This window comes from Coenobita brevimanus, chromosome 56 (assembly GCF_032717465.1).
Source record: "Coenobita brevimanus isolate Jiangsu-jjx chromosome 56, ASM3271746v2, whole genome shotgun sequence".
NCBI classification, from domain to species: domain Eukaryota; kingdom Metazoa; phylum Arthropoda; class Malacostraca; order Decapoda; family Coenobitidae; genus Coenobita; species Coenobita brevimanus.
This window is the reverse complement of record NC_137009.1, coordinates 38,455,146-38,473,152: the sequence shown is the minus strand read 5'-3', so window position 1 is coordinate 38,473,152 and position 18,007 is coordinate 38,455,146. Positions and strand designations below refer to the sequence as shown.

Below are 18,007 nucleotides of genomic sequence, written 5' to 3'. Positions count from 1 at the left end.
AAAAAGACAATGTCACGGCCCTACAGTACATCCTTTCCATCCTTTCCACAGCACTCTTTCGTGACTGGCACCATATTCTCGTGTTAATCCTCTGCACCCTTTCCATAGCACCTCTTTGTTTATGTAGGCATCATTAACACCCACTGTTACACACACACACACACACACACACACACACACACACACACACACACACACACACACACACACACACACACACACCTGGTGGCGCGCTTTGTAGAGTACTCGACTCCCAATTCAAGTGACCCAAGTTCTAGCCCCGGCCAGACCACGCTGTTTGCGTGGGTGAGGTAAGCTCTCACCTGTCAAGTGTAGCTCAAGGCGCGCTGTTGTATAAGACCTGCAAGGGTTCGAAACACAGCAGGGTAAAGATTAGGCGGCCTGTCCTCTTGTGCCTACGCCTCACTCCAGCCTGGGTGAGGCATGGTAGTGTGTCGGCTCTCAGGAGCAGCCTGGGTCAGCCTGTTGACCACCTTAGGTTAGGATACTAGATTATGGACCTGTGTATTTTCAACCACTGGCTTCCATGAATAAACAGAAAAAAAATTACATATGCATACACGGAGAAACACAAGTAAGCAGACATACACAAAGCAAAACACACACACACACACACACACACACACACACACACACACACACACACACACACACACACACACACACACACACTTTGGTTATAAATCAAAATTTAATTACGGAATAAGTTAATAATTATCATGCATGATATGTTAATTACGTGCGATTTGAGAGAGAGAGAGAGAGGGGGGGGGAGTAGAGAGAGAGAGAGAGAGTGATTAGCAGAGTGAAGCAATGCAAACGTGCTTCTGAGAGAGAGAGGGGGGGTGGGGAATTACTGCATAAACTCCCCACCTTAAAATCTCTCTCTCTCTCTCTCTCTCTCTCTCTCTCTCTCTCTCTCTCTCTCTCTCTCTCTCGCTCTCCATCTGTTGCTGGGTGTAAGGAAACGCTGAATCAGTCGTGCATGAGTGTGTGTGTGTGTGTGTGTGTGTGTGTGTGTGTTTGGAGTAAGAAGAACGGATATTGAGAAATGAGGTCGAGGGAAGTGGAGGAGGAGGAGGAGGAGGAGGAAAGAAAGAAGGGTGGAAAGAAGAGAAGAAAGGAATGAAGAACGAGTGAAGGAAGAGAAGGAGGAGGAAAGAAAGAAGGGAGGAAAGAAGAGGAGAAGAAAGGAATGAAGAACGAGTGAAGGCAGGAAGGAAGAGAGAAGAAAGAGGAGGAAGAGGAATGAATGGGTGAAGGAAGGAAGGAAGAGGGAAGAAAGAGGAGGAAGAGGAATGAATGGGTGAAGGAAGGAAGGAAGAGGGAAGAAAGAGGAGGAAGAGGAATGAATGGGTGAAGGAAGGAAGGAAGAGGGAAGAAAGAGGAGGAGGAAGAGGAATGAATGGGTGAAGGAAGGAAGGAAAGAAGGTGAAGGAGGAGGAAAGAAGGACGGAAAGAAGAGGAGAAGAAAGGAATGGTGAGGTAGGAGAGAAGGAAGAGGGAAGAAGGAGGAGGAGGAGGAATGAATGGGTGAAGGAAGGAAGGAAAGGAGGAGGAAGAGGAGGATGGTTGTCTGAATAAATCTTAAAATGCTTGTGTTATTAGCATGACTGCCTAAATAATTGACAGCAGTAGTAGTAGCAGTATTGTAGTTGTGGTAGTAGTCGTAGTAGTAGTAGTGGTGATAGCAGTAGTAGTGGTGCTGGTAGTAGTAGTAGTGGTAATAATAATAATAATAATAATAATAATAATAATAGTATGAAGGCTGCGTCGATCAGCTGTGTTGAATGTAAACAAAGGCACATGGAAATCTGTGACGTCACCGCAATTAGCACGAGTATCGCTGCAGTAGAAGGTGACCTGTGTATATGCGTGTGTGTGTATGGACGTGTGTGCGAGTGTGTGTGTGTGTGTGTGTGTGTGTGTGTGTGTGTGTGTTTCTGTAATTCCTTTTGTGTCGGTTTTTGTTTTATTGGGTTCATGTGCGTTTTGATGTGTCCGTGTGTACTATGTGCGTTTTTAGTCAGTTCGTGTTAACCTTGTGTTTGTGTGCGTGGAAGTATGCTATTTGGTGTGTGTGTGTGTGTGTGTGTGTGTGTGTGTGTGTGTGTGTGTGTGTGCAGTTTTGTTTTATGACCGTTTTCCGTAGTACTTTTTGTTTTGGGTACTTCATGTGCGTGTATTTTCATATTTCAAGTGCGTTTTTCTTTGCATGTGCGTGTCGGGTACTTTGTGTACGTTTTGGGTGCCTCATGCGATTTTATGTACGTTTTTGTTCCCCCAGTCATAACTTGGTTGTGTACACACTTTTACCTATGCGTTTTTTATCATGGCTTTTGTGTGCTTTTGTATACGTATTGGTTATGTATATTTTTTTACATGTGCGTTTTGGAGAATAGAACACACACACACACACACACACACACACACACACACACCAATAAAGCAGCAGAAATACTTAGTTCCAGCTTTTAAATCGAACCATAATGAAACAAGAGAGCAGTATTCTGAAAAATTTGCTGGCTTCCCCTTGTGGCATGACGATGTATCAGAAGTTATCGTTCCTCGTCTCTATCGTATCGTGGTCAATTGATATTTGTTTAGAAATAGTACGTTTGTGGGGAATATAATTCGTCTTTTCTTAGTGGTGTTATCGTGGAAGAATTGTGTTGTTTTAGTGCTTGTAGTTTTGTGTGTGTGTGTGTGTGTGTTTTATCTGGTCTTTTATCTATGCACAAGCGCACACATGCATTGAGTGTGTGTGTGTGTGTGTGTGTGTGTGTGTGTGTGTGTGTGTGTTTTATCTGGTCTTTTATCTATGCACAAGCGCACACATGCATTGAGTGTGTGTGTGTGTGTGTGTGTTTTATCTGGTCTTTTATCTATGCACAAGCGCACACATGCATTGAGTGTGTGTGTGTGTGTGTGTGTGTGTGTGTTATCCGGTCTCCTATCTATACACAAGCACACATGCATTCATACCAGTACACGTTGTTCCTTACACACACACACACACACACACACACACACACACACACACACACACACACACACACACAACCAAAACCAGATTAAAAAAAACAAAATCACACCCTCATACCCATACTGAAAATCGTTCTCTTTTAAGCAATCCAATTATAGTGTATTTATTTTTAGTACATTGAACTGTATCGTATAGATATTTAAACACATTTTAAGCGTCATTTATCAGAGGATCGTAAAAAGTAACTGTATTTACGCATTTACCTGTATCTTTTAATGCATTTTATATTTTAACGCGATTATTTATGTCTATTTTCTCAATCCCTACGTGTCAAGTGGGGTTGGTGGAGGATTAGTGCCCCTCCCTGTAAAACAATTAACTCTAAGCCCTTGGCCACCCCGTTTGGGATACATGGCGTCTGGCAATGAATGAATGAATGAATTTATCTATTTTAATACATTTATTTATATATATTTTCATACATTTATATCTACGGTACTTTTACACATCTATCGTCATACATTTATCTATATTCATACATTGATTTATATGTATTTTTTCTCATTTATTTATATATTTTTACACATATCTTTTCATACATTTATTTATATCTATTTTCACACATCTATTTTCATACATTTATATCTATTATCATACATTTATATTTATTTCCATACATTTATTTGTTTTCTTATATTTATATCTGTTTTTACTCATTTATTTATATATATTTTCAAACTTTTATGTGTTTGATATCAGTTACTTTTATTTTTTCACCGTTATTGCTATATCCAATTTCATACATTTTTTCACATTCATTGTTTATTGATGACACCCGCACACTTATTTCTCTCTCTCTCTCTCTCATAAATCCGTCTAAGTATTTATTTTATTATACTTAAATACCCACAAACTAATATTTCTCTCTCTCTCTCTCTCTCTCTCTCGTAAATCCGTCTAAGTATTTATTTTATACTTAAACACCAACAAGTTAATATTTCATTCTCTCTCTCTCTCTCTCTCTCTCTCTCTCTCTCTCGTAAATCCGTCTAAGTATTTATTTTATTATACTTAAATACCCACAAACTAATATTTCTCTCTCTCTCTCTCTCTCTCTCTCTCTCTCTCTCTCTCTCTCTCTCTCGTAAATCCGTCTAAGTATTTATTTTATTATACTTAAACACTAACAAGTTAATATTTCATTCTCTCTCTGTCTCTCTCTCTCTCTCTCTCTCTCTCTCTCTCTCGTAAATCCGTCTAAGTATTTATTTTATTATACTTAAACACCCACAAGTTAATATTTCATTCTCTGTCTGTCTGTCTGTCTGTCTGTCTCTCTCTCTCTCTCTCTCTCTCTCTCTCTCTCTCTCTCTCTCTCTCTCTCTCACGTAACCCTGTCTAATTTAGTCAACAAATTAGTTTTCTACCCTACAGCTGCTGACTAAATTACCACTACATATACGACAGTTGCTACGTCCACCTGGCTGTATATCTATCTTCTATCTATCTGTCTGTCTACCGTCTATCAATCTATCTATGTATCTTCTATCTATCTGTGTCTATCTTCCGTCTGTCTGTCTGTCTTTCTGTCTGTCAATCCGTCTGTTTATCAATCTCTCTTCCGTCTATCTTTCTATCTATCTATCCGTCTGTTATCAATCTCTCTTCCGTCTGTCTGTCTATCTTTCTATCTATTCATCCGTCTGTCTGTCTGTCTTTCTATCTATCCGTCTATCAATCTCTTCCGTCTATCTACATCTATCTTCCACGTATCTTAGTATCTATCTATCTTTCGTCTGTCTAGGTATCTGTCTTCCTTCTATCAGTCTATCTACCATCTTTCAACATCTATCTATCTATCTCGGAGTCGCTTTATCAATCCATATGGCTTTACGTTCACACTTGGCATTTCCTCATGATTCTCTCCCGTTATATCTATCTGTCTATCTGTCTGTTTTTATATATCCTAAAACCGTCATAAACTACGGTACAAATTTATATTTTTGTTTTATTTACAACTGATGGCTTGATATGTATATAATGATTTTTTTTGTATCGTTATCTATCAGTGGACCGTCTATCTATCAGTCTCGATCAATCTATCTATTTTGTATCCTAAACCCACATACGCGTTCGGTACTTTGGAGGTGTCTATCTTTCTATCAGTCTATCGATCCTTCAGTTTTATCTATCGTAAAACCATATATAAACCACAAACTATCTATCTATATGTCCATCTCTGTCTGTATCTATCTATCTGTTCATCTATCTGTCTTTTCATCTATCCCAAAACCATATATAAATCACAAACTATATCTATCTATCTATCTGTCTGTCTATATCTATCTATCTGTTCATCTATCTGTCTATTTTTATCTATCCCAAAACGTTACCTACACATTTGGCATCTTCTTCGTCCAGCTTCTTTTTATTATATCTATCTGTCTATCCATTTGTCTAGCTGTCTATTCATTTCTGTCTATCCATCTATCAAATTGTCTATGTCTGCCTGTCTATCTATCCAGCCATATATCTCCATGACATCTATCAGTTACTCTATCCATCTGTCTATCTATCCATCTATTTTTATCTATTCCAAATCCATATATAGACGACAAACTAACCTAATCTATTTATTTATTTTCAGCTGACGGTTTTACCTACACATTCGGCATCTACTTCCAGCCTCTTTTGTATTATATCTATCTGTCCATCCATCTATCTATCTTTTTATCTATCCCAGAACCATATATATAAACCACAAACTAACATTATTTATCTATCTATTTTCAGCTGACGGTTTCACCTACACATTCGGCATCTATTTCGTCCAGCTTGTCCAGTACTACGACGCCTCTGCCGCGTCTACGTCATGGATTGCGTCAATACTGGTGGGGGTGACGCTGGGATCAGGTGAGAGAGAGAGAGAGAGAGAGAGAGAGAGAGGATTAAGAGTTACGGTAGATGGATAGATTGCTAGGTACGGAGAGAGAGAGAGAGAGAGAGAGAGAGAGAGAGAGAGAGAGAGATGGTTAGAAAGATTGCATAGTTACGGCGGATAGGTAGATAGCTTGGTACAGAGAGAGAGAGAGAGAGAGAGAGGGGGATAGACGGATTGAAGAGGTACGGTATGTAGGTAAATAGCTAGGTACGGAAAGAGAGAGAGAGAGAGAGAGAGAGAGAGAGATGGATGGACGGATTGAAGTTACAACGATAGGCGAATAGCAAGGTACGGAGAGAGAGAGAGAGAGAATGAAGCCGCGTTTACGTCATGGATTGCGTCTGTACTGGTGGGGGTGACGCTGGGATCAGGTGAGAGAGAGAGAGAGAGAGATGGACGGATTGAATAGGTATGATAGATGGAAAGGTTGCTAGGTACGGAGAGAGAGAGAGATGGATAGACGGATTGAAGAGGCACGGTAGGTGGATAGATTGCTAGGTACGGAGAGAGAGAGAGAGAGAGGGAGAGAGAGAGAGAGAGAGAGAGAGAGACGGACTGAGGAGGTACGGCACAGGTGGTGGGCATTTTTGGAGACAGGTTATTTGATGGTGAGTTACAACCTAGGACAGAACGTCTCACACCCACAGCTGAACTACAACTAAAACCAGAGGTAGAATGAAGTCTACTTTGTTTCTGGCATTCTCCCTGAAGAATACCAGGTGGTCACACAGCTGGAGGTATTAAAGGCTTAATAATCTCATGGCCACACCCACGGAGGTAGAATTAGGACTGTTACCTCTATGGGCACAGCCATAGAGGTAGGAGTGCACAGCAATCTTCTTCAAGTCAGGTAGGTGTTGCCGTGACCTCTTGACTTGACCAATATGGCCGTTTGACAGTTCTCTGGCTTCACCGGAGCCTTCTCACGCCGACTCTACCCTATTCCTACCTCAATGGGTAGATAGGTCGAGAACTAGGTACGGAGAGAGAGAGAATATGATGTTCAGGATGGATGTAATGTACGAGATGGATAGGCGGATGGAGAAAGAGGAGGGATGGATTTTTATGATGAGAGAGAGAGAGATGAATGGATTGATGGATATTGGTTTTGTGTGTGTGTGTGTGTGTGTATTAGCTGATTAAAACAAAGCAACAAAAGGAAATGTGTGTGTGTGTGTGTGTGTGTGTGAGAGAGAGAGAGAGAGAGAGAGAGCAGTGATGATGGCAGTGGTGGTGGTTGTGATAGTAGTAGTAGTAACATCTTATTTAGATCTCTGTGATATTAAAATTTATGATAATCTAATTTCATAACATACAACTGATAATGCAGGTAAAATTAGACTGTCACTGATAACAATGATAAACTGCTATCTCTGAGGTCAGACAATATAATAAGTAAAATAATTAGTAAGTAGGAAGATGAATAAAATCGTATATATATTCTATGTGGTTAGGAAGCTTACTGATGCCTCTTCCTTGACAGTTTATTTCTGATTTGGCCACTTTACTCTATTCCTGTGTTTTATGCATGCAATCTATGTCCGCATTAAAAAGATATAAGAAGCAACAAGGAGGATATCAACGGGTAGTTTCAAAAATAAATTGCTAAGGAAGAGGTGCTAGGCGGTGTCCTTAACCACTGGAAATATGAGCCTCTCTCCCAGTACTTAAGGTGAGGTTTATCAGTCAGTCTTTCGTGTGTGCGTGTATATATTTTTTTCATTCATTCATTGCCAGATGCCATGTATCCCAAACGGGGTGGCCAAGGGCTTAGAGTTAATAGTTTTAGAGGGAGGGGCACTAATCCTCCACCAACCCCACTTGACACATACTTTGATCTAAACACTTAATGGGCAGCATCCAGTGTGAGTGCCTGAACCCACTACACCACCAGGCATGTATTTGGTTATATGGATGCTGGCCAATTTTAAAGTGTTTGCTAGGTAAAAAAAAAATAAAAAGCCATAGTTACATTAGTCACTTAAAGGAAGCTCTTAATCAAGTGAGTGGATGGTGGAAATAGTAAGAATAAAGTAGATCAAGTGTATCTGTACTGCTATGATTGCTGTAGACTATTTTTAATGCCTTTATATTTCAGCATTTTATTTTGAATGGACATTTATTTTGTAACCCGTTATTTTGAATGCCTTGTTAATTGAAAGCCTTTTTTCTTTAGCACTTTTTCGTCCATACTCATTCCACACACAACCCGTCACCATCCCAGGTCCCATCGCTGGCATCCTGGTGAACAAGTTTGGATGCCGTGTGGTGACCATCTTGGGGGCGCTGTTGGCATCACTCTCGCTCTTCATCTCCATATGGGCGCCCACCGTGGAGACTCTATACGTCACCATTGGACTCGGAGCAGGTTGGTTGTGGTGTTAGAGAGAGACAGCTTCATGTAGTAGTAAAGAACTGATATTATAGCCAGATAACAGAGACCCCCAGTTATACAGACAGCCCTCAGCTCCCTGCCTATCCCCCCAAAGGAGGATGGTGGACTGCAGGAAAAGGGCCTGTGAAGATGTGTGCTCCCAGAGATCTTATGTTGAAGGATTGTGTGTGCCATGTGAGTGAGGTACTTGAGGAGCAGGTTGGTGTTGAAGGATTGTGTGTGTCGTGGAAGTGAGGTATTTGAGGAGCAGGTTGGTGCTGAAGGATTGTGTGTGCCGTGAGAGTGAGGTATTTGAGGAGTAAGTTGGTACAGACCCAAATCCAATCAGATCAGAGGATGCCATGTTTTTTCTTAAGGAACCACAATGCTGGGGTTGGTCAAGGTACAGCTGATATTTTCTGTGAACTGGAAGGTTAACTAAATGCTAAAACGAGCTAACTCAGTTACATCTCCATAGTACCTGGAAACTGTTTGGAAGAAAGAAAGAAAGAAAAAAAGGTCATGCATGTGTAATTACATTGTGTGTTTCAGCTGGATGTTCAGTTGTGTACTTCTAGCTGAGTCCTCTGTCAAAGTGATGATTATGTAGTTATTTACCAAGCCTGTAGCCACACATCACTCTTATGTTAGTATCTTCCAGGGTTGTTGGTAGGCAGTAGCAAGAATATAATGTACAAGAGAAGACGACGTATTGGAGAATTAACCCCATATAACTACATAATTTTTCCTTGCTTTACAGGTCTGAAAAAGATTATACAGTATACTCTGAAAGATGCCATTATACTGTACCGAGAATTAACCTAGCCTAACTCTGCCTAGTAGGTCATTGCCTCACAGGTCTTAAGAAGGTACTGTTAAAGATGTCATTGTGCCTGAGAATTAACCCAGCCAAACTCTATTGCATCCCAGGTCTCGGGTTTGGGCTGATCTACCTGCCAGCCATTGTGTGTGTGACGGGGTACTTTGAGAAGAGGCGGTCCTTTGCTACAGGTATTGCCGTCTGTGGTTCAGGCATTGGGACATTTGCCTTCTCTCCGCTTATCGAGTACCTGGTGAGTCACGTGGTTTATATCTGTTGCTGTATTATGATTTATTGGCATAATATATTCCCGGAAAGTCAGGAAGAAAGTGGATAAATTTGGTAAGTGACTGAATGAGAAAAAGAAACCTTTGCCTTCTCTCCGCTTATTGAGTACCTGGTGAATCACTCAGTTCATATCTTTTGTCATGTTATCATTTATTTGCTTGATATATTTCTGGAAGGACAGGGAGAAGGTGGATATGTGTGGAAAGTGACTATGAGAAAAAAGGTATGGGTATTTATGAGGCTAGGAAATTGATGGGTATTGAGGTGCTTGGATGAAGTTTATATAGAGGAGCTCATGACAGGTTTGGCATTACATTTATTTTACTTGATAGTTGACAGAAAGGCTGTCTGTCTCATGTATGATGTGACTTGTGATTTGGAGCCAGGAATCTGAGTATTGGGGTGATGTGTGAATGAGTGTTTGGTTCATTTTATTAGACATGGAGTTAAAAATCTACCCACTTTGATATTTGCTCTCTCCTTATTTCTAGATCAAACCTCAGCCCGACCTTAGGTAGGGGAAAAAAAAAAAGTCAGGTTGGTGATGACGATGATAATGTATCTCGTTATATATGGTAAGTACAGTATGTATATTGCAGTGATAATGTATGTACTGTACTGTATTTAGTTATGAATGTATGTACTTTATATTTGTATGTATCTGTCTGTATGTATGTGTGTAGCATGGTGGGGTGGTACTTGAATTCTGTCATAGCCAAATACCAGCCAAATAACCATTGTCTCCTCATCATTAGGTCAATGAACTGAGCTGGCAGAACTCCCTGATTATCGTGTCAGGCATTGTGCTCAACTGTGTGGTGTTTGGTGCATTGTTCCGGCCAGTGGAGGACTGCGATGACGAGCCCCAGCCCCTGCCGGCACCACACACCGGACCCGACACACCCACCACGCCAAACAACACTCTACCTCTACATGACTTGCCCACTGTTAAGGTATGCATGGAATGGGTTTATTTTTACTTTATCAGCAGCATTGTTTTATAGTCTTCCTAGTTCTTTGCTTGCATCTCCACATCTTTCTTTCTTTTGTACTGGTTCAGACACATCCACCACAACCTACCCGCTGTTAAGGTATGCATGGAATAGTGTTACCTGTATTTTATTGTTATCGTTATTTTATAGGCTTCTTATTTCTTCTCGTCTTTGTGGCTTCCATGTCCTCTCTTTCTCTTCCTTTTCTTGGCCTACACACACACACACACACACACACACACACACACACACACACACACACACACACACACACACACACACACACACACACACACAGTCACCTTGTCCTAGGCCAGTACTCAGACACAGTGACCTTTGGTGTTGTTTGTGACCAGCTTGACATCCGTATCATGACTAGTTTAAGTCATATCATTGATAACCAAGTACACCTTTGAGTCATAGTCAGTTCCCTTGAGCAGAAGAATAATCCAGTAAGTGAGAGGTAATCCAAGCATGACACCAGTAATGTGTAATTTGTCCTAGTCTGTAGTATTGTACTGTAGGTTTTTTTTTTTTTTTTTTTTTTTTTTTTTTTTAAATATATATATAAAGAACAGAATAAGGAAAATAAATAAAAAAATAATCCATACACCAGGTTACAGGTGTCCTCGATTCATGTACTTTAGTATGATACAGATCCCCAGCCTCTTTAAGCGCCATCAATGACTAGGTGTAGTCAGATTGGAGGGCTGATTTGTCTAGTAACCTAGGAGACATACTATTCAAATTACATGGAACCACTACTCAGTATTCATGTTATAGAAATGACCCAGTTCAGTGACACACTGATAAACTGACTACAGTATATACTCCCCTTCATGCAGCCACTGTTGGACCAGGAAATTAGGCCAGTCACAGGAAATGCTTGCCAACCCACTCAGTACAGTATAGCCTAGTGACCCAATTTGTTGTGTGACCCAGGAGTTAGCAACTACTGCTCTAAACCATCCCTTCCTCTCTCCCCAGCTTGTTATCTGCCCCCATCTTTCTTCATCCTCCTCTTTTTCTCACTCCACCCTGTTTTCATCCCTTTCTACTTTCCTCTACCCTCCCTCTAACCATGCCAGGCTTTCTCCACCCTTTCACCATCCCTCATTCCATCTCCCCACCCACTGATTATCCCATCATCCCTGTCTCTCTCCACCATACCACTACATCCCTCACCAATCCTTTCTCCATCTCGCCACACCCTCTCACCATCCCTGTTTCTCCATCCTCTCCCCATCCCTGTCTCTCCACCCTCCCATCATCCCTTTCTACATCTCCACCCTTTCACCATTCTCCCTCTTCTTACCTCCTCTCTTCCCCCACATGCTCACCATCTCTCTCTCCTCACCAGATAGCCACAGATGAGCTCAAGAAGAATTACAGCGCGATGCACCTTCCTCAGCGCGGGGACCACCTACACAATGGGGTCCCTCGCATCAGCTCTCACGGCAACATCAGTCCAATGCTGGCACGTCTATCCCCCGCTACAGACCACTCCAGAATGGCGGTGTCTCAGCCTCGTAAGTTTGGAAAAATTTGGGTGACCACGGGGGATATATGAGGAGTCTAGAATATGAGGGCCATCTTACCACCCTTCCTTGCTTGGATAGGAGGAGGACTGAAGTATATGCAGCATTAAAATGTAGAAAATGGGGGTCTTGGTGAGTTGCCCCTCATATTCTGGACTCATACACAGTAGGTAGTCCAAAATTTAAACTTCTTTTGTTAGTAAGGGATGTCTATGCAACCTTAAAAAAAAATAAAAAAGTCGCTGAGGTTTTATAGTTATGGAAATGAGTGAATTCCTCAGACACACATGAATTTAGTTTAATGCCTAAGACTATCCTTGTTTGCGGAGTTTTATGTATTTTTTAAGTACAAATAAATACTGGGAATAATATTCGCTTTACCATCACAGGCTGGCACATATTTATCACAGTCCCTTATCACCTTTTCAGAATGCTAGGTGGTTTAATTGGCATGATTATTTTTCTGAGGGATGTATCTTATTCTGTTTAATATATAATCCACGTGTTTCTCTTGGTATTAAAGAAACTTACATAGACACTGTGCATGTCATGTATCTGGACCTGCAACATGATACTAGGGGTGAATGAACCTGTGTGTGTGTGTGTGTGTGTGTGTGTGTGTGTGTGTGTGTCTGTGTCTGTGTTTTAATCTGAGGGGTGGATGGGGCATCTTGCATACATGATAACACTCAGGATCTAGTGAGCTTTAGTTATGAGGTAGGACTGAGTCTCCTTGGTTACTAGTCAAATTTACCCTCCAATGTAACTACACCTGGCCATTGACTGAGCTAAATAAGGGGTTAACGATCTTTGCCAGGCTAAAAAAGACTAAGTACATTGAGTATCTAAGTAAGGGTGTGGGACAGGGGTGGATATTATAACTACACTGGGTGTGCTCTAACTCAGCCTAGATATTCGTCCTTTTGCAGCTTATTTCTCATAGCTCAGGGGCAGAACAAGACAATACTGTGGCTCTACATCCCTTCCATAGCACCTTTTCCCCACTAGCGCCATATTCTATCTATCTGTCTATCTATCTATAGCCCGACACCCTAATCCCGCAAAGGGTGGCTGCAGACAAAACGCCTCCAAGTCGCTCTGTCACCCACCATTTGACTGCCCTTCCCCCAGCTCACTCCCCCCTCCCTCATATACATCTCAACTCCATCCCTCCACCTCATCCTCGGTCTGCCCCTCCCTCTCCCTCCCTCCACTTCACCTACATACACCCTCTGAGTCAGTCTTTCATTCTCCATTCTCTCCATATTCTAACATTGATCTAATATTACAACTCTTTATGTAATGTGGAGAGTAGGCAGTTTTAGGCCAAGTTAGTGAGAAAAGGGTATAGGAGGAGGGTTAGGAGTGAGGTTGGTGAAGGTGACCCCTGGTAAAGTTGTGTAAGGATGCTGTTGTTTTTACTGGTGCAAGACAGGATGTGGAATTGTGACTCACAATTCTCTCTCTCACTCTCATAGTTCATTTTGTAATTCATCTCTCTCTCTCTCTCTCTCTCTCTCTCTCTCTCTCTCTCACACACACACACACACACACACACACACACACACTTATTTACACTGTGATGTTGATGACAGTCATGATGATACACACAGGGGTAATGATGAGGATGAAAAAGAAAATGTGCGTATTTATCTTTCACATTAGCTCTGGTCCTCCCACTAGTAGTAATAATAATAATAATGATAATAATACAGTAATAGTAATAATAATGATAATATTAATACAGTAATAGTAATAATAATAATAATAATAATAGTAATAATAATAATCTCTCTTGCCCACCTCCCCCAGTGCTGGCTAATGCAGAGGACGGGACAGTGGGTATTGGTGGAAGAGTGGCAGCAGGGAAGAGTGGTAGCCTGCCCTCGTCCCACCACGGATCAAGGATTTTCGACCGCAAAGACATCTTCTATCATGGGTCCCTCCTCAATATACCAGAGTACAAGTGAGTCAAAGGTTTGGTGAGGGCAGAGGAGGTTAAGTTACGTTAGGTTGGAGTGTGGTAAGTTAGCAAAGGGTTGGATTAGATTAGAATGAGTTAGATTATTAGGTTTATTTAGATTGGATTGGGTTAGAATTAGTAAGATTTAATTAGGTTCATTTTTGTTAGATTGGGTTTTTTTTTATTTATATTTTTTTTTTGTGCAAGGAAGAAGGAACCAAAGACCAGGAGCCAGCAAACCGTTCCTTCCAAGAAAAAAAAAAAACAACACAGAGTCAAATTCAAGATCCGTTCATTTAGATTTGGTTTGGTTCATTTATGTTGGATTGGGTTGGAATTGGTTTGGTAAGTGAGGGTTAGTTTGGGTTGGGTTGAATTAGATTATGTTGAATGATGTTAGTTTAGATTTGGCTGAATTGAGGTGGGTTGGTTGGGTTAGGTTAGGGTAGCTTAAGTTGTTGCAATAAATTAGCTTAGGTTAGGTTAGATTGGGTTGAGTTAGATGAAGCCAGGTGAAGTTAGTTTTGGTTGGATTGGATTGGGATAAGTTAGATTTCACTATCAGATTAAGTTAGCTGAGGCTGGGTTGGGCTAGATTAGGTAAACTTGAGGTTCATCAGGTTAGATTAGGTTGGGCTGGGTTGAAAAAGATTAGGCTAGGTTGGACAGAGGTAGAGATTAAGTTGGGTTGGGTTGAATAAGATTAGTCTAGGTTGGATTGAGTTACAGATGCTTAGGCTAGGTTAGGATGGATTAAATAACATTAGGCTAGATTGGATTGGGTTATAGAAGATTAGGTTAGGTTGGGTTGGGTTTGTATGTTACAGTAGAATGAGCTAAAGTATAGGTGGGATAGTTTGTGATAATTTAGGTATTAAGTGTATATAGGCTAGATGTAACTTACTGGACATATGTTGATGATAATGGATAAGCCTTGTGGAGAAGAATCTTAACTGCATATATCTTAATTTCTTCAGCCTGATGTGTCTCCTTCAAGCTCAATAAATTTTCTGTTTTCTGGCAGTCATCAGAATACATATGAAAAAATATTCCTCAGGCTGAAAGTTAATCCCTTCTTTACGATGACATATTTGATTATTTATTCACAGGTATTATACTTTTACCAGATAACTTTTAATCCATCCATCCATCCATCCATCATCCAGTCCTTCGTTGCCCCATGAGGGGGTAGGACCCTGGGGCTTGGCAAGTTGGTCCTGACATTTAAGATGAGAGTGACCAGCATACTACTTTTAATCAGTTTACAAAATGCATCTCATAGTGAAGGGTTAGAAGCAGTGTTCATTGTATTCAGTGTGATGTCTGGTAATTTTGTTACCACCAGTAACATACTCTAGTTTTGTGAGAGTCATCATAGTGAAGGGATTGACCACATTAATCTTAAGACTCTTCTGCAGACTTATTGACCATCATCATCCAGACCCTCTGAGTGTTGTGCTGGTGTGGTTTAACATGACCCTTCCCCCCCTTCCCCCATCACCTAACTGTTCTGTAGAGAGTACCTCACTTACTTCCGCGCTTTGCCTGTCCTCCGCCCTCACTCGAGACTCAGGCGTGGAGGGTGTTCCTCTGCCCCGACCTCCCCCCCACACACACCCACGTCCCTGCCCACATCACCTGTTTCCCTCTCGGCCTCCCCGTCATTCCCTCCACCCATCCAGATTTCACCTCCAGAGTCCCCTGTTTCCCTCCCCTCATCCTCACTTTTCCTTAACCGGTCCCCATTTTCACTGCCACCCTCCCCTCTTTCCCTGCCTCCCTCCCGTCTCTCCCTTAACCACTCCCCCTCTTCCCCGCCACCCTCCCCTCTTTCCCTACCTCCCTCCCCTCACTCCCGACCTGCCCCTTCCTTCATCCTTCCACCCTCTCCTCTCTCCCTCCACTCTTTCCCCCTCTCCGAAACCTCTTTCTCCACCCCTCCTGCCTCTCCTACCCCCTCGTCTCCTGCCGCCAACCTGCCATCCGTAGTAAATGGTCCTGATTTCCCTACCCCCAGACAGGATCCAGGCAGCTACAGAGCATCAATGGTCAGACTTCAAGATGCCGACGAGACTCCCAGTGAAGCGGAGAAGGCCAAGGTGAGTGTTGGAGCCGTTGTGTTGGTTGATTTCCGATTAGTGGACATGGAGATGCTCATCCAATGCCGCCGACGCACACCACAGATCCAACACATTTGAGTATTTGTGTTTTGTGATGCCTTGCTGCCCCATGGTCCTTATTGTTTTAGGGGAATATATGAGGTGTTGCCTTCAATTCTTAGTTTGATTTTATTTATTACATTCCTCCTGTTTGTGACCTTACACATCCCATTCATTAGGGAGAAATAGAGATGGGATAATAATGATGGTGATGATGATGACAATGACAGCAAAAGCAGTGGTATTGTTGATGGTTCTGGTGATGATGATGGTAGTATTGGTGATGATGATGATGGTTGTATTGATAATGATGATGGTGATTGTATTAATAATGATAATGACTGGTTGTTTGGTCTGGGAGGTGATAGAGTGGAGAAATCATGAGTGTTGTGAAGCAAGTGGTGATGAAGAAGTGGGGGCACATTGATCCAAAGATAAAGAGGTGTGGTAATAACTCTCCACACTTCATTGCAATCTAATCTTATCTACAGCCATCTTCACCTGTGTGCTCATCATTCTGCACAATTTTCGTCTGCTTATTTATTTACCATATAGTCCATAATTTTCATTCCAGTACTGTAGGAATGTGAGTAGTGGTAGTAGTAGTAATAGTAGTAGTAGTAAGTAGTAGTAGTAGTAGTGGTAGTTGCAACCCCACACTCAGCTTAATGTGAACTTGATGGACTGCAGATGAAGATATTCTTGTCCTACAGTCTATCCTTCTCCTTGGTGGGACAGGGTAGGTGAGGGATGCTTGTATAACCATCAGCAGGGCAGCTCCTTGATATCAGTTCTACCACATGAAGGCATCCCTGTCCAGCACCATGGAAGTAGCAAGAATAAACCAATAAAATATATAGTCTAAGGTATTCACTGCTTACTCTTTCATTATTGCAGTCTTACTAACCCATCCTTCCTCATTGCAGGTGTGTGGGTGCCTGTCTTGTGGGCCAGAGTCCCGAGAAGCCTTTACTTCCCTTATGGACTGGGGCCTCCTCACTGACGGCATCTTCATCCTCTTTGCCATCTCAAATTTCTGCACTTCCATCGGCTTCAATGCACCTTACATCTTCATTGTGGTAAGTATTTTGGTTAGATCACAGTTTTTACCTTATGTAGTGTTGTATGTCACCCCTTAGTGTTGCGGAATTAGTCAGCCCAGCCCAACTTAGCTCAGCCATACTAGACAAAGCTTTACCCAACCCCAACTCACCCCTCCAGGATCGTGCGAGACATCTAGGTATCCCGGACAGCAACTCGTCATTCCTGCTTGCGGTGGTGGGCATCTCCAACACTGTGAGCCGTATTGTGCTGGGATACATCTCAGACCAGCCCTGGGTCAATAGACTCTACCTCTACAATATTGCACTGACCCTCTGTGGCATTGGTTAGTTATGTTATTGTCTGTACCACTTAACATCTCGCTTTTCATATTTTATTTCCCTTTAAGTTGGCCTAAAATTGCCATCTCTCCACTTTGAATGCTGAATCATAACAGCAAATTGACACTAGAATATTATACTGATCACAGAGAAGTACAATAGTGTTGAAAGGATGAATAGCTGGAGTATTGGCATTCTTCCATTGAGGTATGTGAAATAAGCTGCAAAAGGAAGAATATTTGGGCAAAGTTTAGGGAAGCCTCATCATCCAAATTTTAAACAGTGAAAAAGCATTGTTCACAATCCCCCTATTGTCCATCCAGGTACATGTGTGAGTATCTGGTTCTATGACTACACAAGCCAGATCCTCTATGCGGTGATCTTTGGGTCGATGTCCGGTGCGTACGTAGGCCTGACATCTGTGGTGCTGGTGGACCTGCTGGGGATGGACCGCCTCACCAATGCCTTCGGTCTGCTCCTCATGTTCCAGGGCATTGCATCCCTCATTGGCCCTCCTGTGTGTGGTGAGTTCCTTGGTATACT

The 18,007-nt window shown here is 41.9% G+C and overlaps 1 protein-coding gene across 1 annotated transcript in view; it reads left to right on the top strand.

Moving 5' to 3' along the window:
• The window catches only part of Mct1 (Monocarboxylate transporter 1), a 53,605-nt gene that overhangs the window by 34,578 nt on the left and 1,020 nt on the right, over nucleotides 1-18,007 (top strand). The window contains exons 2-11 of the mRNA XM_080273955.1: nucleotides 5,801-5,920; nucleotides 8,173-8,316; nucleotides 9,253-9,395; nucleotides 10,186-10,383; nucleotides 11,783-11,951; nucleotides 13,773-13,926; nucleotides 15,941-16,022; nucleotides 17,009-17,161; nucleotides 17,304-17,469; nucleotides 17,788-17,988. Of these exons, the coding sequence (XP_080130081.1) occupies nucleotides 5,801-5,920; nucleotides 8,173-8,316; nucleotides 9,253-9,395; nucleotides 10,186-10,383; nucleotides 11,783-11,951; nucleotides 13,773-13,926; nucleotides 15,941-16,022; nucleotides 17,009-17,161; nucleotides 17,304-17,469; nucleotides 17,788-17,988 (1,530 nt within the window). The remainder of the gene's footprint in view (nucleotides 1-5,800; nucleotides 5,921-8,172; nucleotides 8,317-9,252; nucleotides 9,396-10,185; nucleotides 10,384-11,782; nucleotides 11,952-13,772; nucleotides 13,927-15,940; nucleotides 16,023-17,008; nucleotides 17,162-17,303; nucleotides 17,470-17,787; nucleotides 17,989-18,007) is intronic.